This window comes from Engraulis encrasicolus, chromosome 16 (assembly GCF_034702125.1).
Source record: "Engraulis encrasicolus isolate BLACKSEA-1 chromosome 16, IST_EnEncr_1.0, whole genome shotgun sequence".
Taxonomy (NCBI): Eukaryota; Metazoa; Chordata; class Actinopteri; order Clupeiformes; family Engraulidae; genus Engraulis; species Engraulis encrasicolus.
Genome location: NC_085872.1, coordinates 14185695 through 14212124, shown reverse-complemented (window position 1 = coordinate 14212124; position 26430 = coordinate 14185695). Strand labels below are relative to the sequence as shown.

Genomic DNA, 26430 nt, shown 5'->3' with positions numbered 1-26430 from the left:
TCGCTGTAAATTGGTGTAATGTAGCAGAAAGTGCGAGACATTCGTTGGACTCGTTGCACGCAACAAGTTGTGAAATTATTTCTTGACGGTTTTAACCGCATCATTCGCGACTCTCGAGCAGTTTGAGAACTGAGAAGAATGAGAGAGAGAGAGAGAGGGCAGTGACTATACCATGTCACTGAGACTATGTGTGTGTGCTGCGCCTACTGAATCCAAGTGCAGAAAAAACATATCCATATAGATTATTACATAATGCACCATGTTATTACATTTCCATCAAAAAAAAAAGTTGCGGCCGCATTCCGTAATAAATTTCGCATTTTGTAATAATTTATTACAAGATGAGAAAAAAGTTATTACGAAATGCGTTCAAGAAATGTATTACGAAATGCGTAAATTATTACACAATGCGGCGATTGTCACCACATTATGTAATAATTTGTTACATTATTACATATTGCACCGTTATTACATAATGCGGCGTTACACCCCATCCACCATGGTCTTAGCCTAGAAATGGATTTCTAGCAATATTAGGAGACAAAGTATTTGTCCGCTAATATTGCTAGAAATCCAGGACAGCAAATACATCTATTAGCTGTTAACCTGTGGATTTCCCGATTTTATGCAATGTCCCTTTTGTCCGCGGCCCCCCTTCAGTACCTCGAGGTACCAGTATCCCCCCCTACCCCCAGTTTGGGAACCACTGCACTAGTTTTCGTGACTGAAGGGTAACAGAACTTTGAAAGGGCTTATCACAATACTGCCTTCTTGCACCACGATACAGTATCGTGACTCGTTACTCATGACTCGTGACTACGTATCACAATTTCTCGGTTCGATACAGTATCGTTACAGCCCTACAAAACACAACACGTAACCCATGCAAGGGGAATAATGCACTAGCAGATGGGACAGGCAGAGGAAGAGGTTTACTTATTCTCTAGCAGAAGCACTATGGGGTTGAGATCCTTCTTAGGTCTGTACGATGCTCTGAGGGGAACTATGAAGTTGTACAGTCCATTTCCTGCTGTCTCAGCAGACACTATTATCAACTTGTTCTTGAAGCAGTGAGCTCTGGCCTCTTCATTACTGTTATGGGCACACTCCTACGGTGAAGGTTTGCCACAGATTCACATAAACACTGATCAGATGGCGTAAGCTTGACTTGGGTTAGTTAGTTGACAACACTTGCACAGCAAATGACAAACAAGACATGTTTTCAACTGTAAGGTGTTACAACAGATAATTTTAAGTCAGACACAGAGGAAAGCACAAGTAAGAATATATACCTTTTCTAGTTTCAGGCAACAATATGATGCTTTGGTCTTCAGCAAATGGCAGAAGGTCTGTGAGCTCCCAATGTACGGCAGATTTGGAGGATATCCCTTTGTGTACCTACTAACATAGCAAAACACAAACCGACATACGTATCAAAGGGAAAGTCATCCAAGGGAAATGTACTGCTTTGAAACTGCGAATTTGGCCAGCCATATTGGGGGCAGCCGTAGCCTAATGGGGACAGCCGTGGCCAAATGGTTACGGAGGTGGTCCATTGCTGAAGTGCCATTGAGCAAGGCACCTAGACCCACAGTGCAACCAAGGACTGTAACCAATACCTGTTAAATACCGTAAAAGTCTTTAGATTTTCTTTTGCCATTAAGTTCGACGGTGTTACTTCAAACATGTCAGGTAAAAGATAAAAACTTTTACAAGTCTTAAGGCAAAAGAAAATCTAAAGTTTTTAAGTTAAACAGTTAGACATAATGAACCTAATACATACCGTAAAAGTCACTTTGGATGAAAGCGTCAGCGAAGTGTAATGTAATGTAACAATGTAATGTAACTGTGCAGTACCCCTCGGTGGCCAGGTCGTCACAGGAAGGCAGCATCTCGTCGCCAGACTGGTCGCTGGAGAAGTCGCAGGTGTGGAGCGAGGAGGTGTCGGGCTTCTCTGGCACCGTCATGATGCTGCTCCTACGTCCGGCCCTGGTGGAGTCCGACGGCAGGTTCAGGGTGGAGTCACGGCTGCTGCTGGTGTCCTGCAGGTCTATAACCACAGTGCCTGGCGGAGCGCAGAGTAGATCCCAATTACATACCGTATTAACCCATTTTAGCCTACGGCACCTGCAAAGAATATCTGTTAAATGCCCAAGCCCTATTTTGGGAAAAGGTGCCTTTGGCCTTCAAAAACCTAAATACCTCAGTCTCCGAAGCACATAAAAAAGAAATGAAATGAGTTGCATTTAAAAGCTAAGACCATCCTCTTGCATTAGAATGGTCTTGCATTAGGGGTGCTCTCTATAGCCCGAGACTGGGTGATGACAGTTGACCTGGAGAGGCAGCTGAAAATACCACCACACATCACCCAGTCCAGATTGAGACCAGACATCATCCTGGTCTCTGAGGCTACAAAGCAACTGGTCATGCTCGAGCTGACAGTTCCATGGGAAGATAGGATGGAGGATGCGCAGACGAGGAAATGGGAGAAGTACCAGGAGCTAGTGGAGGACAGTCGCCGAAATGGCTGGAGAACTAGATGTATGCCAGTGGAGGTAGGGAGCCAGGGATTTGCCAGCCACTCCCTGAGCAAGGCCTACAGAACACTAGGCATAACAGGGGCCAATCGGAAGAGAGCCATCAACAACAACACAGAGGCAGCTGAGAAAGCGTCCAGATGGCTCTGGCTGAGGAGGGGAGAGAGGTGGGGGGAGTAGAATGCCACTCGGACACAGGCCGGGGTCTGATCAGCCCTGGTCGGGTCGCCTGGTTGAGGGTGTCTGTTGTAAGACCCGAAACACACAGTGACTCCAGGAAACAACACTGATGATGTGTCCGAGTCAGGGCATCAGGTTGATGTTTACAAAACATTAATTCAGCTCTACCATACCCACATTTTTGATAAAAATCTCAAATCTCAAGAGTCTGAATGCTGTGTTTTTGTCGCTCCAGGCGCCTAGGTCAATGCAGCGTGTATGCAGCATCCAGCATCAATGATTAATTACAGGTGCAAGAGGATAACTATATATTTATAGGCCTACACCAGGAATACTGCCCTAACCTTCTAATACATCTAATAAACAGAACAACGTGGTTTGTCCTGAAAAAGGTAAAGCATGAACAATAATTTCTTACCCATGTTGGCTATGATGTTGTGCACAGGAAGATGTATTTTTTTCTTGCATTTCCCAGTGTCCTTTTCCTCTGCTTTGAACGCGGTGTCCTCTTCCTTGGTCACGTTGATGTAGAAGCAAGTGTCTGTGGAACTCATGGTGAAATGCGGCCCAGGGTTGAGTCGAATGTTTTTGCCTTTTTCACGCACCCCGATTAGACACACGCCATACCTAGTGATGTACATCGAAAAATCTGAGTGAGTATAGCTCCTGGAAAAACAAGATTTTTGAAAGATACAGGACTTCATCTAGTAGTAGCTGGTACATTACTGGTACGTAACATACCTTATTGGTACATTACTGCCCTTGCATCCTTGGTAATTTCATGCTTTAACTTTTTCAAGCGTTTGTATTTAATTCTGTTCTAAGGCCTAGATAGTCTTAACCAGATGATCTAGATTGTCTTAATCAGGTGCATTTTCAGTTAAGGCACACTCACTTTTGATGTGCATGAAAAGAAGCATATCTGAAGCTTTTTCCTTTGTAGTCTGAGAAGAACACACTGTCTTGCAGTACAATGTTGTAGATTTCGTTTCCAGAGAACCTCCCGTAGATTCTGTGCCACTCGTCGGGTGACTGCTGGCCTTCTCTATAAGGTTGTCACACAACGACGTCATCAGTCCACCATAATGTTTGAAAGTCAAAGTTTAAAAACAGGTCAGACGGCTAAATTGCCACTTAATAAAACCAGCAAAGAACAAAGTATGGGGCATCTTCAGTTCAATTGATCAGCCCATCACATAATATTACATAGCAGAATAGTGAGAGACTGTGTTTTTTTTTTTTTTCAAAAATGAATGAATGAATGAATGAATGAATGAACAATTGAATCGACAAATAAATGTATGAAATACAAGTTAAGTTGTCTACTTCAGGATTTGCCACTGCATTACTATAAGATATCAAGTATGTATAGCTGGAGAGGCCAGCCTCACTCACAGGCCAGTGGAGGTGTGCACCAGTAAGGTTATGAGTGTGGAGGTGGCAGGACAGATGCAGTTCAGGGCCAGAAGAGCATACTTAAACTCCTCTTCACACACAACGTGATCTGGGGTCGAATGCGATGGAATGGTGTGGAACACAGGAATGTTAACAATATTAGTAAAGTCAGTAAGTTTTATTTGTTTATTTTTTTTTTTAAATAGTGTCTTTTTACCTGCAAATTTCACATGAAATGTGTTTTCTGGTTTGAGAATCTGCACATACAGGTGGCAGTTAGGTGCAAAGTCCTTCACAGCCCATGCTCGCAATATTGTTTGGTGATCCTGGTAATGAACCCAATGTTAAATCATTTACATTGGACATGCATTACATATGGATGTTAATAATACACTGATGCATAATTTCTCCCCAGTGAGCTTACCGAAGCAGTGCGATCCACTTCACAGCGACTGCTGAGTATAAAACACCCCTCAGCATCGTCCAGCCTGGAAAAAAAATACAGGAATAGATTGTCATCAGTCTATACGGATGGAATTTTTAAAATGTTTCATTATCATACTCTTACAAAGTATGAGCGTTTTTTTTTTTTAACAAACATTTGTTTGAAACATAGCAGCACAGAGTATCACAGTTGTAGACCAACTATTTGGAAACGCTGCAATTCACTTCCAGAATTGTCCTTTGGGTGGCAGTATATTAACTACAAAATCCCACACAAGGAGCATTTCCCGAAATTGCCAATGACCCCTGCTGTTGGGCAAACAGTTCACTTGGTGATTGCTCAACAGCACTTTCGGGAAACGGTTGTGACACAGGCTGTTTTTGGAGCGCATGAGCCAAAATGCTTAGTCTGTGAATTCTTCACATCTGCCCTGACCTGGGGAAATTGGGCCATTTCGAAATGTTTGTCCCAACTTTGAAATAACAAACGAGACACACAGACACACAAACTGGGACATGTGTGTAGTCACAATCACTGTGTGTGTGTGTGTGTTTGTTTGTGTGTGTGTGTGTGTGTGTGTGTGTGTGTGTGTGTGTGTGTGTGTGTGTGTGTGTGTGTGTGTGTGTGTGTGTGTGTGTGTGTGTGTGTGTGTGTGTGTGTGCGGTACTATATTTGTTGTGTAAGCTCAATCACAGTGAAATAATATGTCTGGGCTGACAAACTTGGCCCGGGACAGGTCCTGATCCTTGAGTGCTGAGCCCTGCAGGTAGATGACTCTCTGGGACCACAGTGGGATCTGCAGCACCCTGCGCACCGAGCCGTCCATCTCCGCAGGACACAAGATGATGACGTAATAATCCTGCAGACACACAAGAGGCATGCGGAAATATTCATAAGAGCTGGATGCATGGCCGCCGCTAGGCATAAGTAGAGAATGCTTTGCCCCCAAAATTGGGGTCTCCTAAATGGAGATAAGCTAAAAAAGCAATAACATGGAAAAATAATTAAATGACCGGTATTAGTTATCAAAAGGCCCATCATTTTTTCGTGAAAAAAAATGTGTATTCCATTACTCAAGTCAAGAAGATTATTAATTATTATTATTTAATTATGAGGGGGGCCTCCTGACCAGTTATGCTTCAGGCCTCCAAAACCCTAGCAGCGGTCCTGGCTGGATGTAGACTGCTGTGTGGGGTTTTGTATGACATGTACTGCACTCAGCATATCTGGCCTAGAGACTAACAATGTCTTCCCATTTGTAGGTTTGTAATGGGTATTGAAATGATCCTTTGAGAGTTCCAGTTGTTTTACAGTATACAGCTTGCTTTCTGGGGTATGCGGGCATTGAGACATAATCAGGGAGACAAGATTACAAATATCCAATCATCAAAAGTCATTGAACAGCAAATTGTCATCTATTATTATAACAAACAACAATCATTGTTCTATATTATTATTATATCATTATTATAATATAGAGTATTATTATTATTTATATTATTATTATTATTATTATAAAATATAATTTAAGGCAAGGGCTCCGGCTCTTCACATGTTGACTAAACGTGTCTCAAGAAACACCAACCTGCAGTCGAGGGTGGGCATAGAACTCGTTTAAGAAGTCCATGAGCAGGTCCATCTTTATTGAGCTCACGCACAGCACAACATGCTTCTCTGTCTGAGCGCGGTGTCTGCTGTAGTTCCCACCTGATTTCTGACGCTCCATCCACAAGTAGGCCAACTGTTCAAACTGTATCAAAGACAAAGTGTACATACAGTCATTGCTGAGTGAGATGAAATGGATGATAAGAGAAAAGTTATTGTGTCGACTGTAGGGGTGCAAACGGTTAATCGACTAATCGACTTTAATCGATGAATGTGTTAATTGATTAAAAAAACATGAATCTCAATTAATCGCCAGTTCAACTGACAAGAGACCCAGGTGAAATGGGCATGTGAAGAGTGTGTGTGAAGAGGGGTGTGAATAGTGGGAATATTTAAATCAGCTTTGGGTTAAATAATTTTAATAGAACTAATTTAAATGTAGTATTTTATCTCAATTTTTCATTTCAATTTTTAGATTTTAGGGTTTTTTCGAGAAGCATTGAGATTTCGGGGGGAAAACTCTGCTTATCAGTTAATCGTAAGTCGATCGATAAGGCAATCAACTAACAATTAATGGGTTAATCGATAATTTGCATGTCTAGTCAACTGACTTACCTGAATGGGAAGAACCACCAGCGCTAAGCATATCATGATGGCCACCAGTAGTTTGGAGGGCCATATTTCCGGCACCACATCCCCAAATCCGACCGTGGAGAAAGTCACGATACAAAAGTAGAATGAGTCAAACAATGTCAGCTTTTTTCCAGCCCGCTCCAGATGCTGAATGCCACATATACTGCTCCACAGGAAACAAAAGGATGTGTAAGAATTAACTTGTCAATCAGAATAAAGAAAATGCACTGTAAAACACCATGGCATATCAGAATGGCACAGGTTGTCTCAATACACGTCAAGCGTATTTTAAAAACAAGTGACACCTAAGGCCAGCATATAACAATGGCTATCTCTGTTTTATGGAAAACAGGGAAGATGACAGGGAGGGACAAAGGGGTCAATTGTCCCAGGCCCAGAGAGAGAGGGGCCCCAGAATTAGATCCCCATTAAATTGTGCATGTATTGGGTTTGGGGCCCTGTCAGATGTCCTGGTCCCGGCCCAGCCAAAGCTGTCAGCAGCCCTGATGGCAAATATTACACATCAGAGCAAACAAAAACAATAAGATGACAGAGAAACTCCATTTGCAATGCACATGTTGAGTGTTCAACAGTAAGCTAAGCTATAGAGCAGGGGCATATAATCAATATCAACCAATTGAAACTAGCTTGGATGTCATAAAATAATAAATAATAGTTTAAAAAAATGAAATCAACATGTGTTTACTTTAGAGCAAAAGTGCTATTAAGAGATATCTGCTAACATTGACCAATGAGCATATATGGAGAGCAGCACATTACAAAACCTGAGAGTTGTTTTGTTTAACTAATAGATTTTTAGTGAATCATTAGATACTGCAGCATAAGCATCTAATCTAAAAAAAAAACATCAACTAATCTAAAGATATAATTAACTTTTATAAGCACTGTAGCTGTCATCCACAGTATGCCACTTGAACAATATTCTACATCAAAATTAGACCAAATATTATTTGGGACATAGCTGCCACGTTATGGTATGCTAGCAGACTCAGATACTGGGATGCTAGTGTAAACAACATCGAGATGACCGGAAAGGTTATTGCATCATCCAAAAGGTTTTTTTTTTGCAATGCCGTGTAAATGGACCTCGCCAGTTCCTTTTCATCTTTTCTCCCATCCCCCTGAGTGTTGCAACTGGGGCAAACAGATACACCAGACACTAAAAGCCAAGAAAGCCACATTACAGTCACAGCTAATGGCAGCCATGTGGTCACTTAGCAGTCATTAAACTAAATCAATCAGCTGCTTGAGTCAAACCGCAAGAATACTTCCGATTTCGTATTCTGTCTTTCAGATGACCAACAACATTATACATAAATACAGACCAAAGAGAGAAGTAGCAAAGGACACTTGCAAGGAGACTTGGAAAGGACATCACTTGCAAGCACAAAACCAAAAGAGCAAAATATTTGTTCTAAGAATACTCAATGCTAAGGAACAGTCCACCCCTTTTTGATTTTCACATACAGCATTTGCAGTATTTCCAAGTATTATTCATGAATGTGCCTATCATTTTCTTCTCAGTGTTTTCAGTACTTAGATTTAATGGATCAGAATTATTAGCATAGCTTAGCATAATCACTGGAAGTAAATAGGAACATTAGCATCAAGCCACAAGTAATCACAGGACGGGATTAAATAGCTGTATTGCACTTTGGCGAATTTTACATTATATTTATAAGTAGTTTATAAGTACATTTGAGAATGTTTTGTTTGTTCCCATAGACTTGCATTGCTACACTTAATTTGGCTATGCTGTTAAACTAGGCAATGCAAACACATAGACAAATATAGCTGCAAGCAGCAATGCAGGGCCAAGCAGTAAACTTGCCCAAGTCGCCACGGCCACAGTATGAATTGCAGCACCCCCTTTAGGCCAAATCTCACCAATGTTGTTGTGCATCCTTTGGAGGGGAAGGTGATCATGTGAACCAAGTTTAGTTTGAATCCGTTAAAGGGCTGCCGAGATATGAGCTCACTTCTTGTTATGCGACTTTTCAGACGCGTTTGATTGGCTGTCCCGGCCAAACCGTACGAGATGTAATAAACTCTTTAAGGTGTCTTTTCAGACTAGTCCAGAGATCATCTGTACCAAATCTTGAGAAAATCTGATAAAATTTGTAGGAAAATAAGCATTTTTATTGAATTTCACAAAATTCAAAATGGTGAACATTTTCTTCCAGTTCAAATGATGTTATATAGTGCGTTGGATTTGGCTTGGCCCAAGGATTCTAATGATGGCAGTATTTGTAAAATCAGGTGTATGGTTTAAAACCTACAGGCAAAAATGTAGCTAAAATGTTGACCTGTTGGTAGTGCTAGAGATTTTTAGCTGGGGATCTGGATTTTTTTGTGGAAGGTAATGGGATGGACTGGTATGTGTGCAAAAAATCCTAGAAGAATCTGCCAAACGGTTGTCGAGTTATGATCTCACTTCCTGTTTCCCCACTTTTACGACAATTTTGATTGTCTGTCACGCCCAAACGATAAGATATATCCCTTATTCCTTGAAATGGCGGGAAAACTATCCTGTCGGAAAATGACATCATAGGGTGCGTTGGATTCGTCTTGGCCCAAGCATTACAGGGATACCAAGTTTTCACAATTGGACAGAAATTTTGAAATTTTTTATTTTTTTTGTTCGAGGTCATGGGATGGACTAGTATGTGTGTAAAAAATCCTAAAAGAATATGACTAACGATTGCTGAGATATGACCTCACTTCCTGTTTCGCCACTTTTACGACAATTTTGATTGGCTGTCACCACCAAACGATAAGAGGTATAAAAAATTCTGTCAATAGCCTAATGCCTATCAGTCTGAAGGTGATGTGTACCTTTTTGCAGGTCATTCTGACAAAAAATGTCGGACAAGTAGCGTTTTATTGAATTTTACAAAATTCTCCTCTGGGTTGACATGACATCATATAGTGCGTTGGATTCGGCTTGGCCCAAGGATTATAGTGATAGTAATATATTTTACATCGGGCATATTGTTTAAAAGCTACAGGCAAAAATGTAGCTAATATTTTGACCTGTTGGTGGCGCTACAGAGTTTGAACTGGGGATCTGATTTTTTATGGGAGGTAATGAGATTGACTACTATGTGTGTAAAATATCCTAGCCGAAACCGACAAAGGGTTGCTGAGATATCACCTCACTTCCTGTTTCGCCACTTTTATGACAATTTTGATTGGCTGTCACGGCGGAACGATAAAAGATATCCAATATTCCTTGAGACCCCTTCTTCCTAGAGAGCTCAGTACACAGATACAATATACAGAATTTTGGGCGAAATAGTCAAAAATTGTGGGAGAAGTAGAATTTTTATAGAATTTCACAAAATTCAAAATAGCGGGAAAACTATCCAGGCGGAAATTGACATATAGGGTGCATTGGATTCGTCGTTTTTGAAAATTGACCCAGCGGTTCAAAAGTTACAAGCAGAAATGTACCTGCACCTTTGACCTGCTGGTGGCGCTAGAGCGTTGGGGCTGGGGGACCTATAAATCGCTGTGGGTAATGCTGAGCCGGGCCCGAATGTGTGCCAATATACAGCATTTTCCTACATACGGTTCTATGGGCTGCCATAGACTTCGCCAGCTTCGCTGCTTGGCCCCTAAATAATGAGAAAACCTACTAACTCTCAAGGGGCCTTCGCCAGCTTCGCTGCTTGGCCCCTAAAAATGATATGCACATTCATTAATAATGCTTAGAAATACTGCAAATATGTGAAAATCAAAACATGGTGGACTGTTCCTTTTAAACTGATCATTCCATAGTATTTTGTTTAGAACTGCTGCTTACTCGTACTTCACAGGTGAATTCAGTCAAACTAAAGAACACAACAAGCCTGAACTTAGCATGAACTCTGATATCACATGCATGCATGGTCACTGCTGTACAATCCCTATGCAAGTACCTCTGATTCACGTACATATTGCATACATTATTACAGTGCAGAGCTCTATGGATACGTCAGCCCTTGCTTGTAAACGCTGACATACTAAGACATATTTATTCAAATCGAGGAGTGCTCCACTAAGTGCTTACAGAAGTGCAAAAGGGACATGTGGTAACCCGTGGCACAAAACATGTTTGGGGGATGCTAAGTGCATCTCATAAGGGACAGGAAACCACAGAAAACGAGCAGCAATTTAATACGCAAAGGAACAATATTGTTATTAATGCCACTGAAAGAGTGGATGGTCCTCAGTGCCTTCCTCCATCTATTGAATTAGCCTAAAAGGGTGCAGCAGCAACAGTGGCAGCTCATATTGTGCTCTGCCCGATGCTTGTGCATCATACTAATACAGTATGTACTTGTGCAGTGGCAAGTCATGCTGGGTACTCTATGTGTTGTTGCCCCTTAATGCACGCCATACATCCAGTGGCACGCTGTAGTAGTCATTGAGAAGTTAACTACCATAGTACTGCACATAATACAAAGCCTTTAGTAATGCACCACGACTTGGTCATTGTCATTCTGGTAACAGCATTTGTATAACGCCATGTCTTAATGGGTTAAAAAGCTTACCCTGTGAACATGAGACAGATGAGAGTAGTGATGAGAATAAGGACCTGATTAAACATGGCTGACTGGGTTCGTTGGATAGCTCGATGAAGGTCATTCTGGGGGATTAGGACAGAAAAAAGGGTAAAACAAAAGAAATGGTCACATTACAATTCCTCACATTCCATTATAAAAAACACAGCCCCCCACATTTGGGCTTACATTGCCCACAGGGACCCCGGTTTGAGGCCGGCCGGGGTCATTTCCCGGCCCTGCCCCATCTCTCTTTCCCAGTCATTTCCTGTCTACTCTCACATTGTCCTGTAATAATAAAGGAAGGCCAACCCCCCCCCCCCCCCCAAAAAAAATACTTCATACTAAATACTAAGAAACACAAGTGTTCACAGTTCTACACAAACACACTGTAATCACATATGGTAGAATGGGACTGACATGGAAGCACAGGCCACACTTTTAACTTTCCTCTGCTTAAAGAAAACTGTTCAGTGTCAAGGGTGGGTTATGCTTCCTGCCAGTGCCACAGAGTGAGCTTGTCGCAGCCATGATGCAGTTAATTTTGATTTATGCCCTGTTTTGAAGCACGGTCTGCGCGATGTCATTCCACGCTCAAACTGCCTTCAATACAAAGAGTAACCTAGACGTGTCGGTTGTTTTTTAGCTTCACAGACTCGATGACAATGAAAATGAAACATTAAATCTTTATATCACGTGCATGTTTGATCGCACTGGCAGCCACCGCGGTAGTTTGGAACAAAGAAGTGGCTCATTTGTCGAGGACGAAGCGGAATGTTTCCTCGACCTCTGAAACACTGTTCAACTGTCCAAATAACTTCAGCGTCGTAACTTGCAAGCGCACGTGTTGTCTTTGGTTTGTGTAAATAAATGAAACGACAAAGCACGGGCAACTTATATAATGAAGAGCTCACAGTCCGTAGACCGACGAAGGTTAGAACAAGGAAGTAGCTTGTTCTCGACTTGAGGACAGAGCAGGCTGGTCGAGAAGACCAATCAGAGACCTATTTTCGCCCTTCACTCCGTCGCTGTCTGCATCACTCCCTGCGTCGAGACACAATTTTGGGGAGGTGCCCCAGAGTACCTGCGTGATGGGGGGGGCTTCACTCCGTTAACTGCGCGGCTCACTGCATCACGACGCAGGGACGCTGATCTCGAGGCATAAACCACCTATCAGTGTGTATTTCCACCGACATCTCTTTAAGTTCATTACACCAGCTCACCTTGTTGACCTGATCATGCTGCTTATTTTGATGGACTGGCCTATTGTAATGTAGGAAAACTGCACAGTTTTGCAGTAACTAGTTGGATTATTAGAAGTGGTTGCATTATGCCGTGTACAGACCAGGAGCGAACGGAGCGACTGAAGCGACGGAAGTCATTATTTCTCTATGGAGGGCACGCGACCTGCGCTACCAAAGTGAATTCGCCAGGAGCGAAGCTTCTTGCGCGACCAGAGTGAATTTTGACGATTAAACTAAATCTAATCGCAGGCGAATTCGCTCCGACGCTGTTCGGCGAAAACCAATCGGAACGTTCACATCTCCGAATGTCCCAGGCTGTCAAGCCAGGGCCGTTATGTGATTAGCTGAATCAAACATGTCAATGCTGCGTCTGGAGCGAATACAGCGAATTCAAGGCAAAACTTCTTCTGCTACCCACGCTACCAGGCAGCGTAGTTCGCTCTTGGTCTGGACACGGCATTAGGGTAGTTGAGTCGATAGGTGCAATTGAGATACAAGTGGTTGCTTCAGTAGTAGTAGTCAGTACTTTAGCAGGGCCTATAGTACTGGTAATGGTGGTGATGGTAGTAGCATTAGTAGTAGCAGCAGCAGTTATTCTTTTTTCATTAGTTCACTCTCTGACTCTCACTCTTGCAGGAGAGTGGCTTTCCACGCGGTGGACTGATCATCAAAGTGCTTCACTTGGTCCGCAGAGACCACTGCACTGAAGAAGCTGAGATAGATTATGTGGCGTACTGGGCAAGATCGCTGGCCCTAGTGCTGAAGTACTGTCACTGCAGAGAAACATTCTCGACCTCGGGAGTACGGGGCGCCACTGAGAGCTCGGGCAGTATCTGCGCCCACAGATATGTACGAACTCTGAGCGGACACCCCCCGGCAGATGGTTGGAGAGCAATGGAGCGAGGTGAACTGGAAGGAAGCTAGGGCAAGACACCTGATGAATCAATTGAACAGTGGCGAAAAGGAGGCTAAAGGGGAGGTGATGGGTGTGAGCGAGAAAGAACATTTCTGACTGGAGACAGGTGAGCGGAGAATAAATGCTGTATAGTTAATTAAGGGGCGTTCCATATTCCAGTGCGCTAATTCCAGTGCGTGCCTATCTTTTTGCGCTGAATTCAGGTGAATGACAGTTGAGTGGAGAACATAATGCAAGTGATGAAGTAGGCATGCCAAATTTCATTACGCTTCTCTCGAACTTTCGTTTTTTTAACAAAACTTGCATTTATGATAAAATGAACTTGGCTTAAAGGGACATTCCACCGGTGGAGACATGAATATGTATTGAAAGTGGGTCATATATGTAGTCTAATTGGGTGCCTTCTTGGCCGAGAAAAGGCAGAAAAATACTTTTTAGTGCTTGTGGATTTGTGACAACAATCCCCATAATGCATTGCAATGCTCAAGTTCCACAGGCCACACCCAGGCAGCTCTGCCAGTGACTTACTGGAGCCTCAATGCCAGTGATTTCAAAATCACTGGGACACTGATCTATGATATGTCTGTTAGTGTTAGCACATTAGGTCCAACCCCTAATGGGCGGGATTGAAAGGGTGGGGAAAAGGCTTGTAGTCTCAACAGATATCCACCTCTCTTACACTTCCGCCTAAAATGATGCAAAATGATGATTTTTACATCATTGTAGGAGGAAGTGTTAAGAGGTGAATACGGATTTCTCCTGTCTCAGGGGGAATTGAGAGAGTGTTGCACCACCATTCGAAAGTATGACTGGGTGTCTAGCAATGGAAAGCCTAATGCAAATGGGTGGAGTGTCCGTTTAAATGTGAGCCCTGTTACTATGAACTTCGTAGCATCATCTAGATATTTGAATACTTACTATCATGTTTTCCAAGGCATGCTTTGCCAACCAGCAATTCAGGAACACAGGAATAAAAAGGTTTCTCAGTGGAGCAACCAAAACCTAAAAAAAAATGTGTATATTAAATATGGGAATGCTGTTGTTCAAGCACATATGCCTATATATTATTGACATTATCTATTAGGGAAAGATGTATCATGGGTTCTTATTAACTTTTAAGAGTGTATCGTCACGGGAATGTTCGGGAAGTGAAAGTTCTATAGAATTCTGGGCGCCATACAATACAATTTGGAATTTTAGAATCTTGCATTGTTATAGAACATATTCTTTTTATAGAATATTCAAAAACCCACACTCTTAAAGTTAATCTACACATTTATCAAGTTATTAATATAACCTGGAGACCACTTACCGTGAGTAAAAAGGGAACATTGTTTACCATCTCCAAAATAAATGTGCTCCGAAGGACCTGTTCCCATATATTACCCTGTCATAATAAAAATGTAGATAATGTAGTATGAAAAGTATGTACACCGCAGTATGAATGTTATCATCAAAGTTAACTTTCAGAGGCCCAGAAATAAATATACAGAAGCTAATGTAAAACGAGTACAAGTACTGAAACCATGAGTCTGGCTGCATAATTCACAACAGACATTTTATTGACATCAACATTGATGGGATGACTCACTCACGGATAGCTTACCTTGTAACTTAAATAGGTCAGCAGGATGGTTTCAAACAGACCTATCAGTGCAACCAACACCTACAAAAAGAGTCATCACCTTACTTTATTAGAGCAGTGAAACACTTACATGTACTTGTGGCCTACCTGTGCTCTAGAATGATTGGGGACTAAGAATATTGTTGCAACCCCTTTCCCAACTGTAAAATGACGCTAGATGTTGGTGTCAAACCATAGCTCTACACATCTGTTCATGCAGGACCAAGTACATTTATTACCTGTAAAACCCAGAGACCCATACTCCTTTTCACCCATATCACTGGAGCCCTAAACAGAGTGGACAGTTATCAATATTACAGCCAAACAAACAATGTTGAAGCTTCATCGTTTTTTAAATTAATACATTTGCTTCATCCCCAGACTCCACTCACCAGTCTATCCCAAACAGAGTGTGGTTTTGATAATCACATTTCCAGCTGACAAAAGAGTAGACAAAACGGATTAAAGTAAGTACAAAGGTAAAGAAGATGTTATCAGTCACGCACAAGCTCAAGTTTGCCATTGGGTGGCAGACGGTGTAGCTAGTTCACCATCAGCTTTTATACACTAGAGAAGTAGGCCTATCTGAAAGTTATAGTGAAAGATATACTGTGAAAAACATTGTAATGAAAAGGTGCAGTATGGCATTATGGAGTCATGATGCAATGGTCCAAAGAGGAGCAGAACGGGCAAACATAGGCTGTGCAATCCACACTATACTGATAACTCTAACTGTGTATTATACATGACACTGTTACTATTACTAATGATTATTACTAATGTAATGTAATGTAATACTATTACTATGCAATAAAAGGCATTTTGATAGTATAGTCAGAGTGCATGTGCAGTTCAATTACCATGCATACTTGGGCTCAGAGTCATCTAGTACTCGAGCTATGTAGAAAATGCAGCTTAAGACCTTAAGAGAGAAATGAAACACGCGGATCCTGAGACCTGAAAAAGAAATTGTGTTACTGCTCTACAAAATAACCCTATGGACCTTGGAGTTAGCCAGCCACTTTCATTACACCCAAATCACACAAAAACACATCTCACTCCGATATGCACCCATTGGGCCTATATCTAGGCTGTGCATCTCTGAAGGTAGCTTATTTAACCACATTGTTATATGCACATTGTACTGCATTGAGGAGGGCAGGGGAGGAAAATTGTTGTTTGAAGAAAAAAGGATATTTTTAATTGGTCATTGTTAATTGGACATGTGCCTATATAGCCTATGACATCAAAAAACATATCTTTAAAATAAAGGAAAATGTATACGTACTTGATCTTTGGTTTTTGATGAAGAACAGTTTGAGTCTTTCTTTCAATGTATTTTGATTTACATAACAGACCTGCACTCTGCAATAACACAAGGTACACTGATCAAGAAAATCATCCAAGGCAGTAGTGCTCGATCAACTGTATCATGCTGTCATTGTTCAAAAATTACTCCCAGCTTACCTGTCGTCGCTCGGCCAGCTCTGGTCTCCGATGAGTAGATCCCTGAACCTGTACCTGGGAGGAAGAGGGGGTACTTCCTTCTCTAAATCAACCATCTCCGCAAAGATCTTTGTGGAGTCCCTGTCCATGGACACAAATGTTCACCAACTACGTTTCAACGGAATCCGTGTTCAAGGAAGGCATAATGACCCAAGCGAGGCGCAAGCAAGCTTAGTTATGTTACCAGCCCACCCACTTCATAAAAGCTTCTCCACAAACCTCAGTCATAAAACCAAACGCATTATAGAGTTCTTGGAGGGAAGCGTGAAACAGGTTTCTTAAGAGTCTACTAAAATGTTGCATTATTTCACGGTTATTTTAAATCAGCCAGATTCATTCAAGTGATTACTACTACATGCAACGCATGCTGCTTAGTCTATACAGAACAATAAAGCCGTTTCTGGGTGTAAGACTCGATTTCATATTGTCATTCAAACTACCTATTTTTGGGTGTCCAGACTGTATCAATTCAAAGTTCATTTCCCCCACTGCTTTCCCTTTTCACGCCCCTCCCCAAAAAGTGACTAGGCTACAAAGTCTGACTGGACCCAAGCGCCCATTTACAACGTGTTCAGAGAGCTGTTTAGACGCCAGAGAACCACTATCCAGGGGGAGATGGCGAACCTTTACCACATCACAATCTACTTTGCGCACTTCGTGTTTCTTTTACCTTGTTCGAGAGCTGCAGGTAAAAATCCTGTTTTGTAGCAAGTCTACAACAACAATCGGCCTGGTCTGGTGTTCTTAAAATAGAACTCGAAACCAGTTATTTGATTTGTCATACAACGTGTCACCCTTTTGCAGTGGTCGCGCAGCCCTGTACACAGCCTCCGTTGGACAACGGTTTCCTTCACCCTGTTGAGCAGCAGCCGGGACGTCCAGGAATGATGAATTACAGGTGCGACAAAGGGTTCAAACCCATTACTGGCGGATGGTGGGGTACCATCACTTGTGAACAAGGAAAGTGGAACCACGATCCTCTTTGCATCGGTAGGCTTCAATATCCAAGTTCTGTCAGAATAGTATAGGCCTAGCTACTGTTTAAAGGAGGGGACAACATCTGTTAGTAGCCTATGTCTATGTCAGTAGGCCTACTCAGTATCTTGTTTTAGTGTAGGCCTACCAATGTTCTTGGTTTTAAAGCGGTGTACAGGTAGCAGCTTTATTACTACAACTGTTATTATTAGGTACACTGTAACAAATAGCTGTTTATTTACGGCAATTCTGCAACAGCATTCTACTGTTTTTCGAAAAAACAGACAACCACTGTGAAAATATTACTTTCAGTCACATATTGAGCATAAACAGTAAGTAGGCCTACTGCACAATAGCAGTATTCGCCGTTGTGGAAAAAACTAGAGATGCACCGGATCCTGATTTTTAGGATCCTGCCGGATACCAGATCCACTGAATAAGATCCTGCCGGATCCGGAACCGGATACCGGATCCTACAAAAGGGTTGAAACATATAGTCTACTCGCACACGTGGGCCCTTTTTATTACGTTGGCGCAAACTATTTTTTAGACTCATTGGCTTATTGCCACACTGCCTGCAATAGCCGCTTCCAAAGGGATTTCACTCCATGCAGTGATAGGGGTTGTGAAAGACTGAAAAGCCTAGGCTAGACATGCACCAGACCCTGATTTTTAGGTAACATGCCGGATACCGGATCCACTGCTTAAGATCCTGCCGGACCCGGACCCTGTGAAAAACTCTATTATCCTGACGGATCCGGAACCGGAACCGGATCCGGTGCATCTCTAGAAAATAACATGTTATTTTAGGCAGCACCATTGAAACCCATTCATCCTCCACTTGTCCGTGATCACCATCAAACTTCAATACCACCTGAAGAACTGAAGTCATTCTGACTGGTTAAAGATTATCTGATACTATCAAGCATGATGAAACAATTTCTAAGGAAACTACAATACTTAAAAAGTGCTTGATGCAGCAAAGTGTGAGTAGCACATGCATTTTGATAGTGATGAAAGTGTGAATGGCTGAAACATTTTAAGAACTTCTTGCAACAAGCAGCCCCATCTAAACCAATCTGCTAATCAGTGCCTGGCCTCACCTGAGTAGGGCTGTTATGCCATTATTCAATTACGGGCGTCACCTGCCAAGGGCCTGATGACTCTGGTCACATGGTACTCTTGCACCTGTATATAAATCTGGACTATCAACACTTCAGTTGCTTGCCTGCCTGCTGGCTGGCCTGCATGGCACAGCATAGCACTTGTTTGCCTACAAGCTTGCCTACAAGCTTGCTTACATGCTTGCACACTTTCCTCTTTGTGAAAGCTTGCTGTATGTGGCATCATGTGTGGCATTGTTGCATATAATGTGCCTGCTGCAAATTAGGCATTGCTTTGAGAGCTAGCTTGTTGTTCTGCTTGTTTGCTGTGCTACTTGGTGTAAAATATTTTTTTAAAGACTGACCAATGCTATATTCATCATTGGCTCATCAAGAGATACAGTAAAAAGCCCACCTTGCACACTATCATTGTAACATAGCACTGTGTACTCTGAAATTGTATTCATGCCCACACTTTCAAAGGACCACCGCAAACCATTTTCTCAATACAGCATAGCGCCATAGTATCATGCTCAAGGCACTCCAGTCATGGTGAACGATGGGAGGGTGGGGTGGTAACATGGCCAGGGTACCACAGTTATGGAGAATGATGGGTGGGGTGGGAAGTTGCCATGGCCATATTCATGAATACAACTATGACCCAGTATTTTCCTGTCATCACACAGTACTATTCAATTTTTTAACTGAAATGTACTGTTTTTTTCTGTAGAGTACTGTTATTTAACAGTTCAATTGCTGCTGAAAAAATGTTATATACTGTGATACATTAAACAGCAATGAGCTGTATTTGATTTTTGGTGTGAAATAACAGTAGAATTACAGGTAAATATAATTGCCAGTAACTGCCGTTATTTTGCAGGGAAATTTTCTTAGAGTGTAGGCCTAGCCTATGTTGTTATTATTATTATTATTGTTATTATTATTATTATTATTATGGTGATAGATAACCTAGATAGATAGATACTGTTTCAATTCATAAAAAAAAACAATGGAGTCCTACACCTCAGAGGTATACAAACTATAATCCAGTTGTTCTCCGTCGTAGCTGTTTACAAATGATGCCATAGATTACACCATTTGTGCCATTAACCTTTTATATATTTCCTATGATCTGATTTATTAGACAGCAGTGCCTGCACTCCTCCTCAGGTTTCCAATGGTAGAATTGGAGATCGTCTTGGCAAGGAACACTATAGGAATGAAGAGTATGTGCTCATTAATTGCAATGAGGGCTATGTACTACAAGGAAGCTATGTACAGTGTCGCAAAGGAAAATGGGAACCGTTGCCTGTCTGCCAACGTGAGTCACAGTATGTTTACACTGACACCTGACACTGGCTTAATATTCACCTTTTTTATTTTATTATCAGCAGGACTGTACTGATGAAGTTTGGGAAAAAATATTTCTTAATTCTTTAACATATAGCCTTACAAAGTATTTTACATGCAAATAGCCAAGTCTAATGTACATGCAGAAAGAATGTGTAGCCTACAAATAGTCTGGCTCAGAGCCATGGAATTCAGAGTTGTGACAACAGTGGTACAGGACGTCAGTTGGTGACGTGATTAACACCGCTTCAAAAAATTCTAGGCAGCGACTTTCTTTTCGCTAGAGAGCAACGTTACATACCGCCATTCAGACATACCGCCATTCCGACAAACACCGCCATTCCGACATTTTTTCATACCGCCATACCGAGACCAAGTTGCTTTTAGGGGAGCAAGCATATACCTTCGGCATGTTCGGAGCTGTCCACGCATGTGGTGCTGAAATATGGTAAATCGTGCTCACTTTTTCCTTCCGCCATACCGAGACCAAGTTGCTTTTAGGGGAGCCAGCATAAACCTTCGGCATGTCCGGAGCTCTCCACGCATGTGGTGCTGAAATCTGTGTAAATCGTGCTCCAAGGGAAGGAGGTGGGGGTGTCGGAATGGCAGGACGTTTCATGGAAAAAAAGATACCGCCATTCCGACAATTGAACGTCAATGTCGGAATGGCGATATGTCGGAATGGCGGTTGCCCCCCACACAGGACCACTACACAACTAGCCAAGATGATGTAAAAATGAGTTCAAATGAATAACATTTACCTTTACGGCACTTTCTGTGGTCGACGCTCACTTCCTGGAACTATTTTGCAACTATCTCAATGGCAGTCTGCGTGTGAAAGGCTCCATGAGCCGCCATCTACAGTGTATTGTGTAAAAATGCAATACAGTTGTCAATGGGATTAGCCCAACTCTTACTTCCATGGCTTTGGTCTGGCCTGGTGGAACGGTTTACACCTGTGCCTTAGTAGTAGCCTACTGTAGTTTGTACTTTTTTATCATTTTATCATGAATTATGATCTGTCATTTTAATGTCAGCAGAAGAGAAAGCCTATGCATCACTGATGCATTGTAGCCCACATAAAGACCCGCCTTTATCGACAAAATTACTTTGTTTGCCAATATATTTGTCTTTTTTACAGGCAACCCAAACTCATGTTCAGCCCCTCCTGAACGACCCAATGCTATAATAAAAGCGGATTATAAGGACATTTTTAATCACGGGGTTGGGGTGCAGTACCTATGTATGGATAAATACAAAATGAACGGGCCTTCATATTCTGATTGTTATCAAGGAAAATGGACCGAAGCTGGTGAATGTGGTAAGGGCTTGTGTGTGTGTGTGTGTGTGTGTGTGTGTGTGTGTGTGTGTGTGTGTGTGTGTGTGTGTGTGTGTGTGTGTGTGTGTGTGTGGATGTGTATTGTGTGTGTTTGAGACAGATGGAAAGAATATATCGTTGATGGTTAATGTGTATGAGGAAAATCGTCAACTTCTGTAAATGTTTGAGTTGTTGTGAGTGGTATAACGTGAAAGAATATAGATGCATTGATATAGACATCACACATGAATAATTATTTCTGCTTAATGGTAAATGCCATTTTCAGTGCCAGTCACACAAGATGTCGGGGGAGGACATAATGGTGAGTTTTACTCCTGTGCATTTGTTTGATGTAACAATGTGGACTGTAACATTCTCAAATATGTCCAATCATGTTTTGCATCGTGTTTAACAACAGTTTTGCTTACATTTGTACCCTGGTGTAGTCATGTAATAAAAGGGGATATGACACATATTTAGACCCTCGTCAGTGAGTACTGTACAGAAATATTTGTTGGAGACTGGTTTTAGTGTCCCAGGAAAACAGAAAGTAAGCAGCATTGTCCTTGTTCTATTTGTAACTCGATTGCAGTGGTGGACAAAGTAAAAGTAAAAGTTAAAAAAAAAGAAACACAGTTTCTTTCCAACACAGGTAACTTATCTGAGTAAAAAGTAGACCAATGTACTTGTCTTACAATACGCTGATTCTGCAAAGGTTGGGTTGAGTTTGTGGTGGGTCCTTGTTGGGTTTTTATTGTTTTTCAGTAATAACAAAGTCTATCTCAATAGGTAGGTAAAATGGAGTAAAAGGTGTAACAGCTATGTAATATCATGTGCTACTGTTGTAATTACACCAAGAAAGTACTTTTACTTTTACTTTGTCCACCACTGCTCGATTGTCAGTAAATATGGGATGTTAAAGGTTGTTTTCACTCAACATGGTTGTTTTCCCTTTTAGAGGAAAGGAATGCTCCAGATAGAGATGCAGGTGCTTCTCAGGGTGGAGGTGCAGGTAAGGCTAGTGCTGAGAATTATCTCATTTACAGCTATTAATTTAAAGGTACACTGTGCAGGAAATGGTCAAAAAGGGTACTGCAACTATGCTGCTCATTGAAACTGGGCTGCCTATTATCATATTTGATATTTTCATGAAAGTTTACTGAGTAATAAACTAATACTTTATAGTATGGCCCAAGTACAGTAATTTTTGCAGCTAAAATGTCTATTTCTGGACATTCATGGCAGACCATGGAGAAGATCCCCCTTTTCATGTATGAAAAGTGCAATTTTTCCAGTCATAATGAATGCTTAGAATTTGATGGTGGTGGTAAGTCTTCATGAAAAAGGTAACGTTGAATGGGTAGCATGAATTCTGGAAATAAACAACTAGTGTACACAGTGTACCTTTAAGTACAATTCCAACGATTTGGACAATAAAACAGATTAGGCCTGCTTGAAACAACTTGACATTTCTTCCAGGTCAACGGTGCCCTGAACCTCCTTCAATACACCATGGTGATATTGTTACTGTCAGCAGTGACAAAAATACAGTAACATACCAGTGTGCAAATTACTATAAGATTAACGGTACTGCAAAGATCACCTGCAGAAATGGTCATTGGAGTACAACACCAAGCTGTGAAGGTAAGTGTATTGACACAAGAAGTATTGGTGCATGTAGGGAGCACATGGTGTTAGCGGAGTTGGAACACAATATTTACAGCATGGATTGAGATTTGTGATGTTTTACTGTACTTTACTTAACTGTACTTTCAGCAAACTATTGCAAGGTGGAGGGCAAAGTAGAATATCTGATGCCGTTAGCCTCTGCCAAGTTCATCAATGGAGGTGGAGAAGAGACATTTCACTGTGAAGACAGATCCAGCTATTACTATCGTACTGCTGTTGGAACTTGCGAGAATGGACGCGTAACCTTCAGAGGATGTAAGTTGTTTGCCAAAATATGTGACCAAATTTGTGTGTAGATTTGTATTCTTTTTACTCTAAGATGATCAAGACTGCTTTAACCTGTCCTCAAGATTGTTGCAGTGTTGTGGTGACACTTCTTCACTGATCTTTACTTGTCTTTCCGGACAGGTGGCAGATACTATGCCTGGGTGAGTTTCAATCCAACTGATGGATTTACAGTAGATCAGAACAGATAAGGTAAACAGGTGTAAGTAACACTGTACATACTACACGTTTGTAATTCTTTCATTTTTTCACTTTTGTTGACAGACAATTTCAAGTGCAGAGTGAATAGAAGAACACGAAGCAGTTGTTTTTTTAATACTGATGTTTTCCTGGTGTATTTGTATCTGACTAAATAATGTGTGAAATAAATATACTGGTGCAAGTATTTTTTTTGCCAGAACTACACCCTGAGTAGGCATTGTTCAATTCATAGCTCAATTAATTCTGCAGAATACCCAGTTACTCAGTTACTTCACATCCAAATATTATAGCACATGTGCCCTGACAGTTTTATTTACAGTACTGAAACATTTTCCTTATGTGGTTAATTGCCAATTATCGGGGACAAATAATCTGTAAGATTAACAAAACTTCCATGTAGCCTCAGTTGTTTTCACTGTTGATGTTAAGGGTGAGACTGCAGTTGCCAATGAAGAAAATGTTCAAACTCCCCAGTACTTTAATAGTTTGTGTATTAAACCAGGATTGCTTATTAGTATATATTCATTACAAAGAAATCACATGCACACATTCAGCAAAGTGAACTCATAAAATGTTTGTGATTTAAAACTGATAGCGCTTCGCTAGTTTATTGTAACCACTGAACATTTCAGCATGATATCCCTAGAGTGCCTTATTAGGGCATGAGCCAGAGGCCAAATTTTCACATATTGGTATCACCTGGGGTGGCAAAGTCTATCAATGTTTTTTGTAATCCTCCATGCCTGAGGGACATTATTTGGTATGATAGCCCTCTGGAAGTGGTAGCTTTCCTATATTTTTACTCACTTTTATAATGACACCCAGTGCATTTTGCAATACATGCCTGTATATGGATGTAGGCGTATGCAAGTGTCTGTGATGATGATATATGTTTTTATAGATGTTACATCACATGTAGACACCTTAGGGATTTTAAAAATATACAGTTTTGATGGATAATGTACTTTCCTATGAATTATATAAGTCAAAATGTATCCGTCGTACACTTTTTCAGCAATATAATGCAAGGTTAGATTGATGTAGAAGCCTGTAGGAGGGTGGGTCAAATCCCAATGATTGCTATATCATATCTGTAGGGTGTGGGCATTCAGAAAATATATGGGTTTGCTAGTTTAATATAAATTATACACCTATTTAGGCCCAAAACCTATAACTGTCCAATGGATTTCAATGGAAATCAATGCATTTCAATGTAATGCAAAGCACAGTACATAACTGAGGTATAGTGGAATGTAGGAAGTTGTGAGATGCCTCAATGCACATTATATCACATCTACAGTGTATAGACCTAAGAAAATATATGGATTGGATAGCTTACTACAAATAACCCACTTATTTTAGACCCAGAACTCATGGCCGTCCATTAAAAATCAATGCATTTAAAAGTATGAAATCTTTAGGACTTTACAGAGCTTATGTAGGGATAGAGGAAGTTGGGAGATGTTTCAATGCACATTATGAACCTTTGGAAAATATATGGATTAGATTGCTAAATGCACATAATTCAGCTACTTTAGATGCTGACCATTGAAATGCATTGCAAATGCGCGTTCTGCAATTACATTGTAGAACTAAGGTAGAGGAATGTAGGAAGTTGGGAGATATCACAACACACATGTCACATCCAATGGATCTTTAGAAAACCTAAGTTACATACATTATGTTAAATAATCTTTTTTTCAGTCAGTGGGTCAGGACACATTTAGCCTATAGGCCTATTTCTAATAAATTAAAGTGATGGTAGGCATGTGCTGGAGATGCATGCTAAAATGTCCTAAAATGGGCCAGAGTGCTATCGATACAAACTTGATCAAGCTTACTTTGTTACATGAAATGATATTTTCTTTTGGCAATTTTGTTTTGTTGAACTTCAAACCCATAAGCACTGATGGTATTGGGTCACCCATGAAGTGAAAAAATGTTGCCTGGTCTCCTTTTATCATATAGCCCACTTGCAGTTATGGAAAAAAGTTTCTGACACCCTGTGGATGATTAGTTGATGGGCATGTGGATGTTATTTTCAGAAAGTACTATTCAATGGCTGACCAGGCATATTAGATCTTGATAGAGACCATAGTGTCTTGGTTGCAAAAATGGCTCAACTCAATCTACAGGAGGTGGACACTCAAGTGTTTGAAAACAAGATTAATTAGGACAAGGCAAGAGGTCAAGAGGATACGTAACTCTCAGAATGTCAATTGTCAGCTCCCTCACAGAAATTAGCATTTAATGACACTAACTGTTCAATGAAAAGAATGCAAATAGTGCATTCAGAATCCTTCACATATAACATGGCAATTGCACCTATGGTATGTTGTTTTAACAAATTATAATGTGTGTGAATTACAATTTTCAATATCCATCACTATTATCATAATCAGCCAGGTTGGGTTATTATATCTAGTCTTCCAAAAACCCAGTCATGAAGAGATTCAGTGTTTGCGCTATAGCTGTATAGAAAACATGGTGAATGATAAATGATGAAGTTGAATTTAGGAGCTGTTTGCCATTTGTTGGGTCCTGTGGCTTTTCCCCCATCCAATCAGCATCATTGGTGATTGCTGGTTGCTGGCACAACAAATTGGAGAATGATAGGGGTAAGTTTCATGAACAGTTTCAATTTCTGAGTAATGAGTTGATTTTAGAACAAATGACACTAAGGGCCTCTGGCTCAGTTCCTCTGGCTTTTGAGGGTGTCTTTGAACTTCATACTGTAAACCAGGGGTCCCCAACCTTTCTAGGTCTGAGGGCTACCAAGGGCTACCCGAGGGCTACTGAGGGCTACCCGAGGGATACTTACGTTCAAAATCCTCTACTGATGTCTTGGCATCATTCTCA

At 41.2% G+C, this 26430-nt stretch overlaps 2 protein-coding genes across 2 annotated transcripts in view; one reads left to right on the top strand and one right to left on the bottom strand.

The window, feature by feature from the left end:
• The window catches only part of LOC134465210 (potassium channel subfamily T member 2-like), a 29369-nt gene extending 12299 nt beyond the window's left edge, over window positions 1–17070 (bottom strand). The window contains exons 1-20 of the mRNA XM_063218754.1: window positions 16612–17070; window positions 16433–16509; window positions 16005–16101; window positions 15537–15581; window positions 15384–15432; window positions 15127–15186; window positions 14833–14907; window positions 14439–14522; window positions 11352–11446; window positions 6778–6958; window positions 6143–6307; window positions 5280–5416; window positions 4537–4600; window positions 4330–4438; window positions 4113–4221; window positions 3613–3762; window positions 3136–3344; window positions 1858–2065; window positions 1293–1398; window positions 937–1109 (exon numbers count right to left, since the gene is read on the bottom strand). Coding sequence (XP_063074824.1) covers window positions 937–1109; window positions 1293–1398; window positions 1858–2065; window positions 3136–3344; window positions 3613–3762; window positions 4113–4221; window positions 4330–4438; window positions 4537–4600; window positions 5280–5416; window positions 6143–6307; window positions 6778–6958; window positions 11352–11446; window positions 14439–14522; window positions 14833–14907; window positions 15127–15186; window positions 15384–15432; window positions 15537–15581; window positions 16005–16101; window positions 16433–16509; window positions 16612–16739 — 2321 coding nt within the window. The 5' untranslated portion in view covers window positions 16740–17070. The remainder of the gene's footprint in view (window positions 1–936; window positions 1110–1292; window positions 1399–1857; window positions 2066–3135; window positions 3345–3612; window positions 3763–4112; window positions 4222–4329; window positions 4439–4536; window positions 4601–5279; window positions 5417–6142; window positions 6308–6777; window positions 6959–11351; window positions 11447–14438; window positions 14523–14832; window positions 14908–15126; window positions 15187–15383; window positions 15433–15536; window positions 15582–16004; window positions 16102–16432; window positions 16510–16611) is intronic.
• Window positions 17071–17205: 135 nt separating this feature from the next.
• Window positions 17206–23775, top strand: LOC134465209 (complement factor H-like). The gene is made up of 10 exons (XM_063218753.1): window positions 17206–17338; window positions 17455–17640; window positions 19873–20049; window positions 21220–21399; window positions 21683–21718; window positions 22355–22408; window positions 22876–23040; window positions 23173–23340; window positions 23494–23513; window positions 23635–23775. The coding sequence occupies exons 1-10, from the start codon at window positions 17266–17268 to the stop codon at window positions 23653–23655; spliced, it is 1080 nt and encodes a 359-aa protein (XP_063074823.1). The 5' UTR covers window positions 17206–17265; the 3' UTR covers window positions 23656–23775.
• The last annotated feature ends 2655 nt before the right edge of the window (window positions 23776–26430 follow it).